Source organism: Zonotrichia albicollis, chromosome 4 (assembly GCF_047830755.1).
Source record: "Zonotrichia albicollis isolate bZonAlb1 chromosome 4, bZonAlb1.hap1, whole genome shotgun sequence".
Lineage (NCBI taxonomy): Eukaryota > Metazoa > Chordata > Aves > Passeriformes > Passerellidae > Zonotrichia > Zonotrichia albicollis.
The window spans coordinates 1,332,104-1,348,931 of record NC_133822.1 but is presented as its reverse complement, the minus strand read 5'-3'; the positions used below and the strand labels follow the sequence as shown (position 1 = coordinate 1,348,931).

General features: G+C 43.7%; 1 protein-coding gene and 2 long non-coding RNA genes across 4 annotated transcripts in view; 2 read left to right on the top strand and 1 right to left on the bottom strand.

Moving 5' to 3' along the window:
• Positions 1 to 10,738, top strand: part of LOC102061418 (ubiquitin-conjugating enzyme E2 H) — a 37,139-nt gene extending 26,401 nt beyond the window's left edge. The window contains exons 2-7 of the mRNA XM_074540337.1: positions 4,165 to 4,241; positions 5,339 to 5,413; positions 7,365 to 7,404; positions 7,651 to 7,703; positions 8,959 to 9,087; positions 10,418 to 10,738. Of these exons, the coding sequence (XP_074396438.1) occupies positions 4,165 to 4,241; positions 5,339 to 5,413; positions 7,365 to 7,404; positions 7,651 to 7,703; positions 8,959 to 9,087; positions 10,418 to 10,542 (499 nt within the window). The 3' untranslated portion in view covers positions 10,543 to 10,738. The remainder of the gene's footprint in view (positions 1 to 4,164; positions 4,242 to 5,338; positions 5,414 to 7,364; positions 7,405 to 7,650; positions 7,704 to 8,958; positions 9,088 to 10,417) is intronic.
• An 8-nt stretch (positions 10,739 to 10,746) lies between these two features.
• LOC141728996 (uncharacterized) lies at positions 10,747 to 11,609 on the bottom strand. Its single transcript, XR_012580244.1, has 3 exons — positions 11,473 to 11,609; positions 11,187 to 11,228; positions 10,747 to 11,126 (listed from the first exon to the last, which is right to left on the bottom strand). It is a non-coding gene; the product is annotated as an uncharacterized LOC141728996 (long non-coding RNA).
• Positions 11,610 to 11,881: 272 nt separating this feature from the next.
• Positions 11,882 to 15,840, top strand: LOC141728995 (uncharacterized). 2 transcript variants are annotated; one of them, XR_012580242.1, is made up of 3 exons: positions 11,882 to 14,236; positions 14,313 to 14,461; positions 15,123 to 15,840. It is a non-coding gene; the product is annotated as an uncharacterized LOC141728995 (long non-coding RNA). The 2 variants fall into 2 exon arrangements; XR_012580243.1 differs by having other exon boundaries at positions 11,883 to 14,236; positions 14,424 to 14,461.
• The last annotated feature ends 988 nt before the right edge of the window (positions 15,841 to 16,828 follow it).

Genomic DNA, 16,828 nt, shown 5'->3' with positions numbered 1-16,828 from the left:
ACATTCCTGCATTTCCTCAGATTCCTGCATTTCCTCAGATTGCTGCATTTCCTCAGATTGCTGCGTTTCCTCAGATTGCTGCGTTTCCTCAGATTCCTGCATTTCCTCAGATTGCTGCGTTTCCTCAGATTCCTGCGTTTCCTCAGATTCCTGCGTTTCCTCAGATTCCTGCGTTTCCTCAGATTCCTGCGTTTCCTCACATTCCTGCATTTCCTCAGATTCCTGCATTTCCTCAGATTGCTGCATTTCCTCACATTCCTGTGTTTCCTCAGATTCCTGCGTTTCCTCAGATTCCTGCGTTTCCTCAGATTCCTGCGTTTCCTCAGATTGCTGCATTTCATTTCCTCAGATTCCTGCATTTCCTCAGATTCCTGTATTTCCTCAGATTGCTGCATTTCCTCAGATTGCTGCGTTTCCTCAGATTGCTGCGTTTCCTCAGATTGCTGCGTTTCCTCAGATTCCAGCATTTCCTCAGATTGCTGCATTTCCTCACATTCCTGCATTTCCTCACATTGCTGCATTTCCAAGATTGCTGCGTTGCCTCACATTCCTGCATTTCCTCACATTCCTGCATTTCCTCACATTGCTGCGTTTCCTCAGATTGCTGCGTTTCCAAGATTCCTGCGTTTCCTCACATTCCTGCATTTCCTCAGATTGCTGCATTTCCTCAGATTGCTGCATTTCCTCAGATTGCTGCGTTTCCTCAGATTCCAGCATTTCCTCAGATTCCTGCATTTCCAAGATTCCTGCATTTCCTCACATTCCTGCATTTCCCAGCTCCTGCAGTGCCTGCCCCCCTTCCTGAGGGCTTTCTGGAGATGGGAGAAGCTTTGAGGTGGAATGTTCTCTGCAGCAGCTCCATGCAGCTCTCCCAGGAGTGCTCTCAGCTCCTGTGTTGGTGGCATTCCAGGATTTCACTTTGCTGGGCATCTTTTCCTTGCTGAGAGAGTGAGGGCTGTAACTGGAACTCACCTCATTTCAAGGAAGGAAGCCTTTCCCAGCTTCATTTCTGCTGTTTCCAGAGCTTTCCCCTGTGCTGATGTTGCTGAAATCCACTTTATTTTCACTCTGTCCTCAGTTATGCACTCAGGGAATGGTTTGGGTGGGAAGAGACCTTAAAGATTCCAACCCAAACCATGGCAGGGACACTTCCAGTGCCCAGCCTGGCCTTGGGCATTGCAGGGATGCAGGGGCTGCTCTGGGATTTGTGCCAGGCTCTCACTGCCCTCACAGGGAGGAATTTCTGTTATTGTGTTGATAAACAACGTGGTTGTTCCCAAACCTTTCATCCCAGTGTTTCTCCCTTTCACGAACTAATTCACTCACTGATTTTTTTTTTTTTTAATAGGAATTTTAAATCTTTGCCACAACAAGGACAATGTTCAGATATGGCCCTGTGTGGTTCATTAATGTTTTTTGAGTTTGGCAACATCAGGATTGAGTCTGAGTGTGGGAAACTCAGCTTTAATTTACAGCTGGCATTGACTCAGGGAGCTGAGGAGCATCCACTTGATTTAATCCTTGGTTTACTTAGGATTAAATCAAGTCCTGCTTAATAAAAACCAGCCTGGGAGAGCTGGTTTTTATTAAGCAGGACTCGATTTAGTCCAAAGTAAAACCATTTGTGCTTAATGTGATCCATGAAGCTTCTGTGAGTGTGAAAATGCAGACAATTAAACATTTTCTAGGCCATCACTGCCCACACTGGGGCTGTGCAGGACTTGGGGAGCCTGGAGCAGTCATCCAGGGGTACATTTCCTGAGGAATGAGTACCACAGCAGGAAGATTTACAGTTTGAGTGCCATGAAAAGATTTGGTGACAAATGTCCCTCAGGCACAACCCTTCCTTGGGAGGCTCCTCCCCACAGGCCTGCTGCTTTTCCAGAGATTCCATTGGGTTTCAGCAGGAAAATCACTGCTCTGAGGGCATTTCTGTTCCCAGCTGCCCTCTGGGTGGGAAATTTCTTGCTGTGGAGTTTTAGGGCAGAGCAGCTCCTGCTGAACCCAGAAAATTCCAGAGCCAAAACAAACGGATTAAACTTTTCCCTCTCCCTGTGAGAAGGAGGGGAAGGAGGTTCTTGTGTGCAAACCCTTTTGGGGCTGACTCTGTGGGAAAAGTCTGTCCAGTTTGGGAGTTGTTGTTCCTGAGGAATTGCAGTAAATCCTGAGGGATCCCAGACTGGGATCTCCTCACAAAAACTGCCGGAGTGGAGTTTGGAACTTTGGGATGCAGGGGCCTCACCCAGCCCGTGGTGACATCCAGCAGATTTCATGGATTGTCATTAAAATCAGGGCTCTGAGGTGGGAATTGTTTGTTCCTGGTGGTTTTTGGGAATTCCTGGTGGGTTAGGAACATCTCAGTGTGTGCCCAGGGTCTGTGGAATTCCTGCAGTCCTGGGCAATCTTGGTGAAGTGAAAGCAGGAAAGCTTCTCCATCCAAAGGGGAATTGCAGTTTCCTACAGCTGGAACATTGCTGCTGTGATTGAAGGATCTTTATATGAAATATTCCCATTCATATTTATATGAAATATGAAATGGGAGCAGCCTCAGTGCTGCAGCACCAGGGTTCAGCTGGGAACAAACCTTTGCTTTTCTCCTGCTTCCCTTGGAATTCCTACCCACAGCACTGATGAAAGGGAATTCCTGTAGGATGTTATTCCCAATCCATTAACCCTGATTTACAGCAGATTCCTTATCAGGCTTCAGTGCTGAAACACCTCCAGTGATTGTCTGAACTGAGCCTGGCTTGGAGTGAAGCTTTCCTGCTTTTCCCTTTGTGTTCCCTTCTTCCCCATTTTCCTTTCCCTTTGTATTTTCCTCTTTCCCACTTACCTTTCCCTTTCTATTCCCTTCTTTCCCATTTTCCTTTCCCTTTGTATTCCCATCTTTCCCACTTGCCTTTCCCTTTGTATTTTCCTCTTTCCCACTTACCTTTCCCTTTCTATTCCCATCTTTCCCACTTGCCTTTCCCTTTGTATTCCCTTCTTTCCCATTTTCCTTTCCCTTTGTATTTTCCTCTTTCCCACTTACCTTTCCCTTTCTATTCCCTTCTTTCCCATTTTCCTTTCCCTTTGTATTTTCCTCTTTCCCACTTGTCTTTCCCTTTTCTGTTCCCTTCTTCCCCACTTGTTTGTCTTTCTGTATTCCTTTCTTTCCCACTTGCCTTTCCCTTTCTATTCCCTTCATTCCTACTTGTTTTTCTTTTTGTATTCCCCTCTTTCCCACTTGTCTGTCTTTTTGTATTCCTTCCTTTCCCACTTGCTTTTCCCTTTCTATTCCCTTCTTCCCCATTTTCCTTTCCCTTTTCTGTTCCCATCTTTCCCACTTGCCTTTCCCTTTGTATTTTCCTCTTTCCCACTTGCCTTTCCCTTTCTATTCCCTTCTTCCCCATTTTCCTTTCCCTTTTCTATTCCCTTCTTCCCCATTTTCCTTTCCCTTTTCTGTTCCCTTCTTTCCCACTTGTCTTTCCCTTTGTATTCCCATCTTTCCCACTTGTCTTTCTTTTTGTCTTCCCTTCTTTCCCACTTGCCCTTCCCTTTGTATTCCCCTTTTTCCCACTTGTCTTTCCCATCTTTCCCACTTGTATTCATTCCCCTTTTTCCCCACTTGTCTTTCCCTTCTTTCCCACTTTCCTTTCCCTTTCTATTCTCTTCTTCCCCATTTTCCTTTCCCTTTTCTGTTCCCTTCTTTCCCACCTGCCTTTCCCTTTTCTATTCCTTTCTTTCCCTTTGTGTTCCCTTCTCCCCACACACTTTGATTCTCCCTGTTATTCTTTTCCCCCCATTTCACCCCAGACTCAGCAGGTTTTTGGTCAGATTAACCTGGGATTGCCAGGATTTCCATGGGAGCTGTGCGAGGGAAGAATGGAATTCATTGGAGCAGTGGGTTTATTTCAGACACGTCCCAGTGCTCCCCCAGATCTGAGCTCGCTCTGTGCAGGAGGGGATGGGGAATGGGAAACTCTGAGGATTCACCCCAAGGTTCCTCAGGGCAGGGTGGGGAATTGGCTTTGCCAACGTCACTGTGGTCACTCAGATGTGTCAGGACACTCAAATTCCGTGTGGGGCTTGGGATATTCTGAATATTTGGGTCAGTGGGCTCTGAGTGCATTCCTTGGGTTTTGTTTCCTGCCCTGGATGTTTTTCCTTGACTTGCTGCACCAGGATCGAGAGCAAACACGAAGTCACAATCTTAGGAGGACTCAACGAATTTGTTGTGAAGTTTTATGGACCACAAGGAAGTAAGTTCATGGGAATGCAATCGCTGGCTTGGGGAATGGGGAAATGCCATTTGCAGATGGGCAAACCTGAGGGGGATGGAGAGGAATCCCCATTGTGAGGGTGGGAGTGTGGCCATGGGTGGAGAAATCCCTGGGAGCTCTGGAAAGCTCCTCCAGCAGCCTGAGCTTTCCTGGGCCATCCAAACCTGCCTCACTCTTGGGAATGTCCATGGATTTTGTCATTCAAGTGGCTTTTCCACCTTAATTTAGCCCCATCTCCCAAGGTAAGGGGATCATCCCTCAGTTTTAATCAGGTGTCTTTGTGCTGAGATCTTCCCCAGTGTCCGGTTTTGGGCTGTTTGAAGGGCCTGGAAGGGCCCGGGGTGGCCTTGGGGCAGCCGCGTATCAAAGGACGAGAAGAGGCTTCAGTTCTTCTTTCGGTTTTTATGTTTATTAATTGTTTATCTAAAAGATTTTCTCTCGGCCCGACAGAGCTCTGCTCAGCAGCCAGCCATGAGCACACTCCCTGCCCTCCAGGCGGTCACCTATCTTTATACCCATGGTTACGTGTACAATATTTATCATTTTTCCCCAATACCATTTATTCTTATTGCCCGGTGCACTTTTAGTAATGACCAATCCCAAAGTGCCACCATCACCACAGAAGATGGAGGAGAAGAAGAAGAAGAAGAAGGACAGGACACGCCCCAATTCCTCCATCTTACTTCTCTAAACCCCCCTGTACAGAAATCCTAAACCCTGTGTTTCACTCTCTAATTAACCAATCCCTTCACCATTCACCCCGGTGAAACCCTCCTGTCCTCATACAGGTGTCGTCTCCTGTGTAGGATCAAAGTGCAGCCACCAGACACTTCTGGAACATTCCAGGACTCCCGGGCCCCCCAAGGGTGCTCTCGGTGACACCTCAGTGCTGAGCTGCTGAGATCCCACAATGTCCCAGGATCTGTTCAAATGTGCGAGACAGAGAGGGAAAAGGCTTTGAAATCTCCCCCCAGTGGAGCTGGGGGTTATTCCAGAGATCATTTTCCTGAATTTTCTGCTTCTCTTTGTGCTCTCTTTGCTGTGGAATGTCTAATTCCTGCTTTCCTGCCTTGCAGCACCCTATGAAGGTGGAGTGTGGAAAGTTCGAGTCGACCTTCCTGACAAATACCCCTTCAAGTCCCCGTCTATAGGTAACAAACACTCATTGCAGCAAAATCTGGGATCTGGGCCTCAGCTCTGTGGGACCAGTGCAATACACGGATTTTTATGGGATTTCACATCCCAAGGAAAAAGGAATTTGGGGCTTTGGAAGGAGGAGGAGGAGCTGGGAGTGGGGTTTGGCTGCATATTTGTGTGTTCATCAATTCAATCTCTGTTCCATGTGGGGTTTTTTTAATAATTAACTCCACTTATTGTGGCATTAATTATTAAAAAAAATTAAATTTAAATTTAAAAAATTTAATTTAAATTTTTTAAATTATTATTTTTAAAAATTATTAAATTTCAATTTATTAAATTATTACATTTCAATTTTTAAAATTTTACATTTCTTAAATTATTACATTTAAACTTTTGTTAAATTTAAAATTATTAATTTTAAAATTATATAAAATTTATATAAAATTTATATAAATTTGTTTATTGAATTTAATTTTACTAAATTTAAAAGTTTAATAATTGACTCCACTTATTGTGGAGTTAATTATTAAAGGGTTTAATTTTAAATTTAAAAAATTAACTTTAAATTTATTAAATTTAATACATTTATTATTACATTTTAAAATGCAATAATAATATATTATTTAAATAATATTTATATATTATAAATTATATTTATATATTATATATAAATTATGGTATTGGTATGAGATTCCAACGGGAGATTCCATCGGGAGATTCCAATAGGAGATTATCCCATTCCTAACACAGCCTGAGCTCTAGAAAAAAATAGAATTAATAGGCATAAATTTTATATGGAATTCTCTGATTTTTAGAGACTGGGAATGATGGAAATGAGAATTCTCCCATTCCTGACCCTGCCTGAGCTCTAGAAAATAATTATAATTAATAGGGAAGAAGTTTTTTGTGGAAATCTCTGAATTTTGGAGACTGAGAATGATGGAAATTAAAATTATCCCATTCCTAACCCTGCCTGAGCTCTGGGCAATAATTATAATTAATAGAGAAGAAGTTTCCTGTGGAAATCCTTGATTTTTAGAGACTGGGAGCACTGGGAGTGATGGAAATGAGAATTCTCCCATTCCTGAGCTCTGGAAAAGAATTATAAATAATAGGGATAAATTTTCTATGGAAATCTCTGATTTTAGAGACTGGAAGTGATGGAAATGAGAATTCTCCCAGTCCTAACCCAGCCTGAGCTCTGGAAAATAATTGTAATTAATGAGGAAAGAGTTTCCTGTATTGCTGTATTGATGGAAAATTTCCATTATTACCTCCCTGGCTCACAATTGTAGATTAATGTTGTGATAACAAGCTTATAGAAAATTTATTTGGGGAAAAAATATAATATATATATTTTCTATATATTATATGTATAATTAATTGCTGTATTGATGGAAAATTTCAATTATTGCTTCTCTGGCTCACAATTGTAGATTAATGTTGTGATAACAAGCTTATGGAAAATTTATTTTGGGGAAAATATATATTATATATATTATATATATTATATATATTATATATATTATATATATTATATATATTATATATATTATATTGTATATATTATATTATATATATAATATATATTATATATATTTATATAATTAATTGCTGTATTGATGGAAAATTTCAATTATTACTTCTCTGGCTGATAATTGTAGATTAATGTTGTGATAACAAGATTATAGAAAATCTCTTGGGAAAAATATATTTATATTATACATAAATATAAATATATAAATATATAGAATATATAGAACATAGGTATAAATTTTATTTTAAAAATCAAATGTTGAGCTAAAATTTGTGTAAATTTAAAAATATTTAAAAGAACCATTTTAAAGATTATTTATGGCTGGGATGGCTTTGGGTCCTTGTTCCATAAATTCCAGACTTCTCATATAAAAAAATTAATTTTTGTGGTTTTTTTTGCTGATTTCCCTCTGTTTCTCCTTGCAGGATTCATGAATAAAATCTTCCATCCCAACATTGACGAAGCGTGAGTAAATCCTTCCTTCTCCTTTGCAGAAAATCCTCCAAAATCCCAAATATTTCCCATCATTTCTGGCTGCAAAATTCCATTTATTTCCTCTTGGGCAGATGGAGGTGGTTAAAGGCCATAAATGGGAATAAATCAGAATAAATCAGGATTTATCCCAACCCCTGGGGAAGGGTTGGGGAGGAGATTTTTCAGTTCCCAGAGTGTTTTTTACAGCATTAATTCCATTTTTTCCATGTGTTCCAGGTCAGGAACTGTCTGTCTAGATGTAATCAATCAAACCTGGACAGCTCTCTACGGTGAGTTGGGATTTTCCTGATGATTTCTGCCATTTTTGGAGATTTTTTTTTCCCTTTGATTTCAGTAAAAATTTTTCCAAAGGAAAAATTTGGAGTTTTTTTCCCTTTGATTTGATTTTTTTTCCCTTTGATTTCAGTAAAAAAAAACTGAATTTGAAACTCCTTCCTGAGCCAAGATCTTGAGAAAAATAAGATTTTTTGCAGGTTAGGAGGTGGTGTTGCCTCTGATGCTGCAGAGAGTGGTTTCCATGGGCTCAAATCTGCTTTTTAGGGATAAATCTGCTTTTTGGGGATAAATCTGCTTTTTGGGGATAAATCTGCTTTTTAGGGATAAACTTTTACCACAGGTCAATTTTATTTTCATTTTTGATTCCATCAACCTTTATTTCCATATTTTATTTTCCTCCCTTTATTTCCATTTTTGATTTCCCTCCCTTTATTTCCATTTTTGATTTTCCTCCCTTTATTTCTATTTTTTTATTTTCCTCCCTTTATTTCTATTTTTTTATTTTCCTCCCTTTATTTCCATTTTTAATTTTCCTCCCCTTATTTTCCTTTATGATTTTCCTCCCTTTATTTCCATTTTTGATTTTCCTCCCTTTATTTTCCTTTTTTATTTTCCTCCCTTTATTTCCATTTTTGATTTTCCTCCCTTTATTTCCATTTTTGATTTTCCTCCCTTTATTTCCATTTTTGATTTTCCTCCTTTATTTCCATTTTTTATTTTCCTCCCTGTATTTCCATTTTTGATTCTGCCCTTTATTTTCACTTTTGATTTACCTCCCTTTATTTTCATTTTTGATTCCATCAACCTTTATTTTCATTTTTTGTTTTCCTCCCATTATTTTCCTTTATGATTTTCCTCCCTTTATTTCCATTTTGGGTTTTCCTCCCTTTATTTTCACTTTTGGTTTTCCTCCCTTTATTTTCATTTTTGATTCCATCAACCTTTATTTCCATTTTTTATTTCCCTCCCTTTATTTCCATTTTTTGTTTTCCTCCCTTTATTTTCCTTTATGATTTTCCTCCCTTTATTTCCCCTCATTCCCAGAGCGTTTCCCTCAGAGTTTAAAGCATCAGCTTTATTTTCAGTTTTGATTCCATCAACCTTTATTTTCCTTTTTGATTTTCCTCCCTTTATTTCCATTTTTGATTTTCCTCCCTTTATTTTCACTTTTGATTTTCCTCCCTTTATTTCCATTTTTGATTTTCCTCCCTTTATTTCCATTTTTTGATTTTCTGTGTTCCCTTGCAGATCTCACCAATATTTTCGAGTCGTTCCTGCCCCAGCTGCTGGCCTATCCCAACCCCATCGATCCTCTCAATGGGGATGCTGCAGCCATGTACCTCCACCGACCAGAGGAGTACAAACAGAAAATTAAAGGTGAGGCCTAATTAGCGCCGTTAATTAGGCAATGGTGGCTCTTGGCTGCAGGTTCTGTGTTGTTTTGTGTTGTTAATTTTCTTGTGTTATTCCCCCAATTTATGTATTGTCCCCCCCTATTGTGTGTAAAATGGTTCAGTCCTCCCCAGTTTTCCCGCCACAGCCCTGCTGACGGTTTGTTACCATGGTTACCGCTGCCCTCAGTCCGTGTCCCTCACCCAAGTTTTAGAATTTCTTTATAGAATTTCTCCTCCCCTTTTTCCCTTTTTAGTAAATCTTTTCTCCTCCAAAAGCTGGGATCAGCTCTGCCACATCACCCAGGAGTTACAATCCTGGTGTGAAATTCCTGATTTTTGAGGGTAGAACTCTCAATATTTGATTTAAATTGTGAATTATTCAGCCATATTATTATGTAAAATCGTTGTATTTTATATTATCAGTTCTACACGAAGTCATTTATCTGATTTATCAAACATGCCATTTATAACTTATATACTTACATGACTTATCATTATTAATTTTTGTGGTAACTTATGGTCATTTCTCCTATTTCATAATAATTCTTATAATTTTATTCACAATTATATTTTACATTAGCAATTCTATAAGAAATAATTTGTCTGATTTATCAAACATGCCATTTATAACTTATATACTTACATGACTTATCATTATTAATTTTTGTGGTAACTTATGGTCATTTCTCCTATTTCATAATATTTTTTATTCGCAATTACATTTTAGAACATATATATATATTATATTTAAATATATGTACTTTTATATATTTAAATATCTATTATATACTTTATACATATTATAGATATATAGATATATAGATATATAGATAATTATATCTACATATTTATATATAAATATATACTATATATAATATATATAAAATATTATATATTATATATTATATACAGATAAATATACCTATATCTATATATCTATAGATATATAGATATAGATTTTACAACAATTCTGTAAGAAATCATTTCTCTGATTTATCAGATGCCATTTATAATTTACTTACTTACATGATTTATCAATATTAATTTTTGTGATAATTTATGGTCCTGTTTCGTGATATTTTCTATTCACAAATATAAATATATATTTTATATATTTTATATATTTTATATATTTTATATTTTTATACATATATTCTATTTTATACATATTTTTATACATATATTTTATTTTATATATACATTTTACAACAATTCTATAAGAAATCCTTTCTCTGATTTATCCAATACCCCACAACTTCTGATTCCCCACCCCTAATTTTCCCATTTTTTGCTTTTTTTCCCCTCTCCTCCAGAATACATCCAGAAATATGCAACAGAAGAAGCACTAAAGGAGCAGGAAGAGGGCACCGGGGACAGCTCCTCCGAGAGCTCCATGTCCGACTTCTCCGAAGACGAAGCTCAGGACATGGAGTTGTAGTACAGGAGGCGCCTGCTTTTCAGAGAGACTCTAATTTCCTAACCATGAGAAGCAGACTATAATATTCATATTTAAACAAAGCAATTTTTTTTATTACTAAACAAGGTTTTTATGAATTCTAGCATTGAGCTATATATATATATATTTATATATATATGTGTGTGTTTATATATAAATATATATATATCACCCTTTAGGTCTTGATTTTCTCGGTTCCCGAGGTGCGTTAGAGCATTCCCAACATTCCGTTCTGGTAGCAATATGCAGGATGCATGCCTTGAGATTTTCCATTTGGCCAAGTCAGCTTTGGTGTGCTGCCAACCAGCTGTGCTGGGAGGGAGGGAGTCAGCAAAAAAACCCCAAAATCCAAACAAAAGGTAGGGAAAAAGAGAAGGATTTGGTGTCGGCTCGAGGTTTCCACCTCAGATGTTGGTGTCCCACCTGAGGTGTTGGTGATTCCACCTGAAATGTTGGTGTTCCACCTCAGATGTTGGTGTTCCACCTGAGGTGTTGGTGATTCCACCTGAGACATTGGTGTCCCACCTCAGATGTTGGTGTTCCACCTCAGATGTTGGTGTTCCCACCTCAGATATTGGTGTCCCACCTCAGATGTTGGTGATCCACCTCAGATGTTGGTGATCCACCTCAGATGTTGGTGATTCCACCTCAGATGTTGGTGATTCCACCTCAGATGTTGGTGTTCCACCTCAGATATTGGTGTCCCACCTGAGGTGTTGGTGATTCCACCTGGGGTGTTGATGTTCCCACCTCAGATGTTGGTGTTCCACCTCAGATGTTGGTGTTCCACCTCAGATGTTGGTGTCCCACCTGAGATGTTGGTGTTCTACCTGAGGTGTTGATGTTCCCACCTGAGGTGTTGGTGATTCCACCTGAGACATTGGTGTTCCACCTCAGATATTGGTGTCCCACCTGAGATGTTGGTGATTCCCCCTCAGATGTTGGTGTCCCACCTCAGATGTTGGTGTTCCCTCCAAGCCCAGCCCTTGGGCTGCAGGGATGGAAGGGCTCCCCCAGGCTGTGTTTGGAGAAGGAGCCCGAGGGATGAGCTCGGAGCCGCTCCATGCAGGGTGTGCAGCTCTGGAGCTTGGAGCTGCCCCATGCAGGGCGTGCAGCTCTGGAGCTCGGAGCCGCTCCATGCAGGGCGTGCAGCTCTGGAGCTCCGAGCCGCTCCATGCAGAGTGTGCAGCTCTGGAGCTCCGAGCTGCCCCATGCAGGGTGTGCAGCTCTGGAGCTCCGAGCCTGGCACTGTGCAGAGTGTGCAGCTCTGGAGCTCCGAGCTGCCCCGTGCAGGGCGTGCAGCTCTGGAGCTTGGAGCCGCCCTGTGCAGGGCGTGCAGCTCTGGAGCTCGGAGCCGCCATGCAGAGTGTGCAGCTCTGGAGCTCCGAGCTGCCCCGTGCAGGGCGTGCAGCTCTGGAGCTCCGAGCCTGGAACTGTGCAGGGTGTGCAGCTCTGGAGCTCCGAGCTGCCCTGTGCAGGGTGTGCAGCTCTGGAGCTCCGAGCTGCCCCATGCAGGGTGTGCAGCTCTGGAGCTCCGAGCTGCCCCATGCAGGGTGTGCAGCTCTGGAGCTCGGAGCCGCCCCGTGCAGCTCTGGGGCCCTGCAGAGACCCATGGTGGCATTTCAGCCGTGGCTCCCCTGCCCTCCAAGCCTGGCACTGAGCTGCCCCCGGGGCTCTGGGGAGCCAGGGATGCTCCTGCTCCTGCCTGCCAGGGAGGAACCACCCAGAATCTCCACGCGTGAGGAGGAAGCTCCTGGAGCTGGGATGCACCTGGAGCCCAACTCCTCCTTCCTCTGGAACCTGCTGCCCTTCATGGCTCCCGCTTGGCTTGGCCATTTTTGGGGTTTTTTTTTTCCTTCCTTTCTTTTCCCCCCTCCCTGTCGTGCTGGAAGTGTGGTTCAGTCGCCTGCCAGACCTGGCTGTGTCCTGGGAATTCTCCTCTGACCAGATGGATTGGCCTTGCCAGAGCTGCAGCTCCGCGGAATTGTCCCGTTGGCCCAAGTCCACGAATCCATCGGCACCAATTTGCGTTTTCCTTTTTGGGTTTTGGTTTTTTTTTTTGTCTCTTTTTAAATCTTTCTTTCTTCCCCCCTTCTGCACCAGCTTGGTTCCCATCTGCTTGTGTGTGTACAACAGGATAAAAATTCCTTAAGAGTTAACAAAGAAAATTATCTAGGAAAAAAAAAAAACACACAAAATTTGAGCTGAATAATAAAAAAAAAAAAGCCTAAAAAGCACCAATTGAGGAAGCAAATGAATTCACTCTTTGGTTTTTCGTTGGTTGGTTTGGTTTTCTTTTTTGGTTTTTTGGGGTTTTTTTTGTGTTTTTTTTCCAGGATGTTTGGGAATTGGAATGTTGGATTTCTCCTGGTGTCTTGCAGCAAACTGAGAGATTTTTAATTTTTTTTTTGCTGTTGTTCCTAGAAATCTGCTAAGTAAATGTCTCCTTGGGATACTTGAATTGGGATAATTGTGCGTCGGAGCTTCAAGCTGAGATGGATTTTTAAAGCTGAATGTTACCTGCTGTTTTCTTTTGGGGATTTTTGGAGGGGTTTGGACAAGATCTTTTTGTTTGTGATGCGACCTGCAGGAAGAAATCAACCCACCCTGAGCGACTCTGGAGCAGAGCGTTGAATGTCAGACTGGTACCTTTGCCATTTCCCCACAATTCTTGGCCTTTGTTTCCTTTTCCGTTGAGACTCCACCGAGCTGGGGCTGGCAGAGCCCGGCCCCACCTCTGATTCATAAAGCACAATCAGTTCCTTTTATTTCTGTTGCTTTTTGGGGGGAGAAAAACAAAAAAACTCCATCAAGTCCCACTTGGCTTTGGCATGAATTTCCTTAATAAAAATCCTACCATGAATTTCCTTTTCTGTTAATTCCGGGCACGAAGCAAAGGATTTCCCTCTCCTCATCCTCATCCTCCCCATCCTCCCAGCAGTGGTGTAGGGCTGTGGCTAGTACTGTGCTGAAGTTCTCTATCTAGCATTTGTGGCTTGTTGGAGGGTAATATTAATTATTTAACATGTAATGATGTAATTAACTCTTATCTAGCACGTTGTTTGCTCATTAATTTGGGGAGGGAGGGGCCACGTTGAACTCGCTTTTCCTGCTGCCCTGGCAGTTTTGCTTGTGCTATAAACCTTTACTTGTAGGTGCTACTTAGGAGTAGAGTCAAGTGCTGGGTGGTGATTTCAGTTTAAAAAGCTTCAAAAAACAAGAAAAAAACACACAAAAAAAAAGAACAAAAAAAAACCAAAAAGGCAACCAAAAAAAAAAAAAAAAAGAAATCACAATAAAAATTTGTATTTTTTCAATATTGTATAAAAATAGTGTTCTAATTCCCTCACCCCCCCCCTTCCCCTGCAGGGTTTTGCATCTCCATCATTCCCCTCACGTGGATTTAGGGCGGGATGGGAAACACTAAGCTGGGATTCCAAAAAAAAAAAAAAAATTCCCAAAAATTGGGGAAGCACAGCTGGTTGTGTGAGACACAACAGGATGGATTCACTGAGCTTTGCAGGCTGGTGGCTCAGCCCCAAAAATGAACATTGCCAGCACTTCCTGGGCTGGGACAAACCCCAGATTTTGGCCTGGGAGGAAAATCCAGGTGCCAAAAGTGCTGGGAGAAGGAGCAGGGTGAAGGTGAAGGTGAAGGAGCTGGGTGAAGGTGAAGGTGCTGGGGTGAAGGTGAAGGAGAAGGAGCTGGGTGAGGGTGAAGGTCAAGGTGAAGGTGAGGGAGCTGGGTGAAGGAGAAGGTGAAGGTGAAGGAGCTGGGTGAGGGTGAAGGAGAAGGAGTTGGGTGAAGGTGAGGGTGAAGGAGAAGGAGCTGGGTGAAGGTGAAGGAGAAGGTGAAGGAGAAGGAGCTGGGTGAAGGTGAAGGAGCTGGGTGAAGGTGAAGGTGAAGGAGGAGAAGGAGAAGGAGCTGGGTGAAGGTGAAGGAGAAGGTGAAGGAGAAGGAGCTGGGTGAAGGAGCCGGGTGAAGGTGAAGGAGAAGGTGAAGGAGCTGGGTGAAGGTGGAGGAGCTGGGTGAGGGTGAAGGAGCTGGGTGAGGGTGAAGGAGCTGGGTGAAGGTGAAGGAGCTGGGTGAGGGTGAAGGAGAAGGAGTTGGGTGAAGGTGAGGGTGAAGGAGAAGGAGCTGGGCTGGGTGAAGGTGAAGGAGAAGGAGCTGGGTGAAGGTGAAGGTGAAGGAGAAGGAGCTGGGCTGGGTGAAGGAGCTCAGGGTGAAGGTGCTGGGTGAGGGTGAAGGTGCTGGGTGAAGGTGAAGGTGCTGGGTGAGGGTGAAGGAGAAGGAGTTGGGTGAAGGTGAGGGTGAAGGAGAAGGAGCTGGGCTGGGTGAAGGAGCTGGGTGAAGGTGAAGGAACTCAGGGTGAAGGTGAAGGTGCTGGGTGAAGGTGCTGGGTGAAGGTGGAGGAGCTGGGCTGGGTGAAGGAGCTGGGCTGGGTGAAGGTGAAGGAGCCGGGTGAAGGTGAAGGTGAAGGAGAAGGAGCTGGGCTGGGTGAAGGAGCTCAGGGTGAAGGTGAAGGAGCCGGGTGAGGGTGAAGGAGCTGGGTGAAGTGAAGGAGCTCAGGGTGGGCTGGGGTCCCTCCTGTCCCCCCTCAGACCCCACTGCTGCTTCCCCTCCTGCCTTTCCCACCTCTTTCTTTTCACCCCAAATCTCCTTTTCCCCTCAAAAAAATCTCCCCCCCCCAATAAGTAAAACTTGACCCACCTAATGTGGATGGAAAGGTGTGAGAGCTTTATTGAATCATCTCCAATCCTATTTTCCCCATTTTCAGGGTGATTTTTTCCTTCACCCCACAGCGGTGGCGTCACCCTGGGATGGGCTCCCCAGTGCCAGGTTTGCCACAGCCCTGGAGCTGCTTTGGGGCAGCTTTGCCTTCTCCCCATGGAAGGAGAGGCCGGGTGGGCACTGCCAGGCCCCTCTGCCCCAGGGGTGGTGGCACAGCCTGGCCCTTCCCTCCTCGCTGCACCTGGGAGATCTTGCACAATTTTATATTTTTTTTCTTATTTTTTCCCTTTTTTTTCCCCCTCCACATCCTGCTGCCCCTTTGCCACAGCCACAATTCCCTCCCCTGTGCTGGGTTCCTGTCAGGTGAGAGCAGAGATCTGTCAGATCAGAGATCTGGTTTGCCCCTGGGTTGAGTTATATTTTCATTATTTTTCCTTTTTTTTCCTGGTGTTGGTTGCTAGAGTGGCGCAGCTGCCTCTCTCCTCTGGGTGTAACCTCTCCAATAGCTGTGTATAATCCAAATGTAAACTTTTTTTTTTTTTTTTTTTTTTTTAATAAAATCTGTCCATACCTTGAGACGTGCCTGGTGTTTGGGCTGCAGGGACGGCCCTGGGCTCCGTCCTGGGCTCTGCATCCCCAGAGGCACCGCCTGGAGGTGATGATGGTGAGGCTGAAGGTCCTGCAGGTCTTCTCCACCCTCACCCATTCTTTTTGCGGCCCTTCAGGTGATGATGTCCTTCCGTCCCTGTGGCACAGCCGCGGCCCCCAAGCTGCTTTTTGGGATTTTTAGGATTTTCAGGATGATTTTGGGGCTGGATGAGGCAGCGCGAGGCGCCCCCCGCTCCATTCCTTGGATCCCGAGGTGTCCTTGGAGCTGCCCCAGGTGTGTCATTAATTAACGGTGCTAATTAGGCACAGGGGCTGTTTGCTGGATGGCCGCGTGCAGGGGGCGTTTGGGGCGGGTGCCAGGGCTGGCCCGTCCCTTGTCCCCGCTCACCTGCCCTGGCCTTCCTCTCCATCCTCATCCTCCTCCTCCCCAGCCTGGGGACACGCTCTGTGCCACGCCAGTGCCACCTGCTGCCAGCGGGCTGCGACACTGTCCCCGCCCGGGCCACCGCCACTGTCCCCGGGCTGTGCCCCTGCTCCTGCGACATTCCCATGGGATACCGGGTGACATTCCCATGGGATACCGGGTGACATTCCCATGGCACTCTGAGTGACATTCCGATGGCACTCATGGTGACATTCCCATGGGACTTTGGTGACATTCCCATGGGATACCCGGTGACATTCCCGTGGGATACCGGGTGACATTCCCATGGGATACCGGGTGACATTCCCGTGGGATACCGGGTGACATTCCCATGGGATACCGGGTGACATTCCCATGGCGTTCCAGGTGACATTCCCGTGGGACTCTGGGTGACATTTCCATGGGACTCCCCGTGACATTCCCATGGGATACCGGGTGACATTCCCATGGGGTACCGGGTGACATTTCCATGGGACTCCCCGTGACATTCCCATGGGACTCTG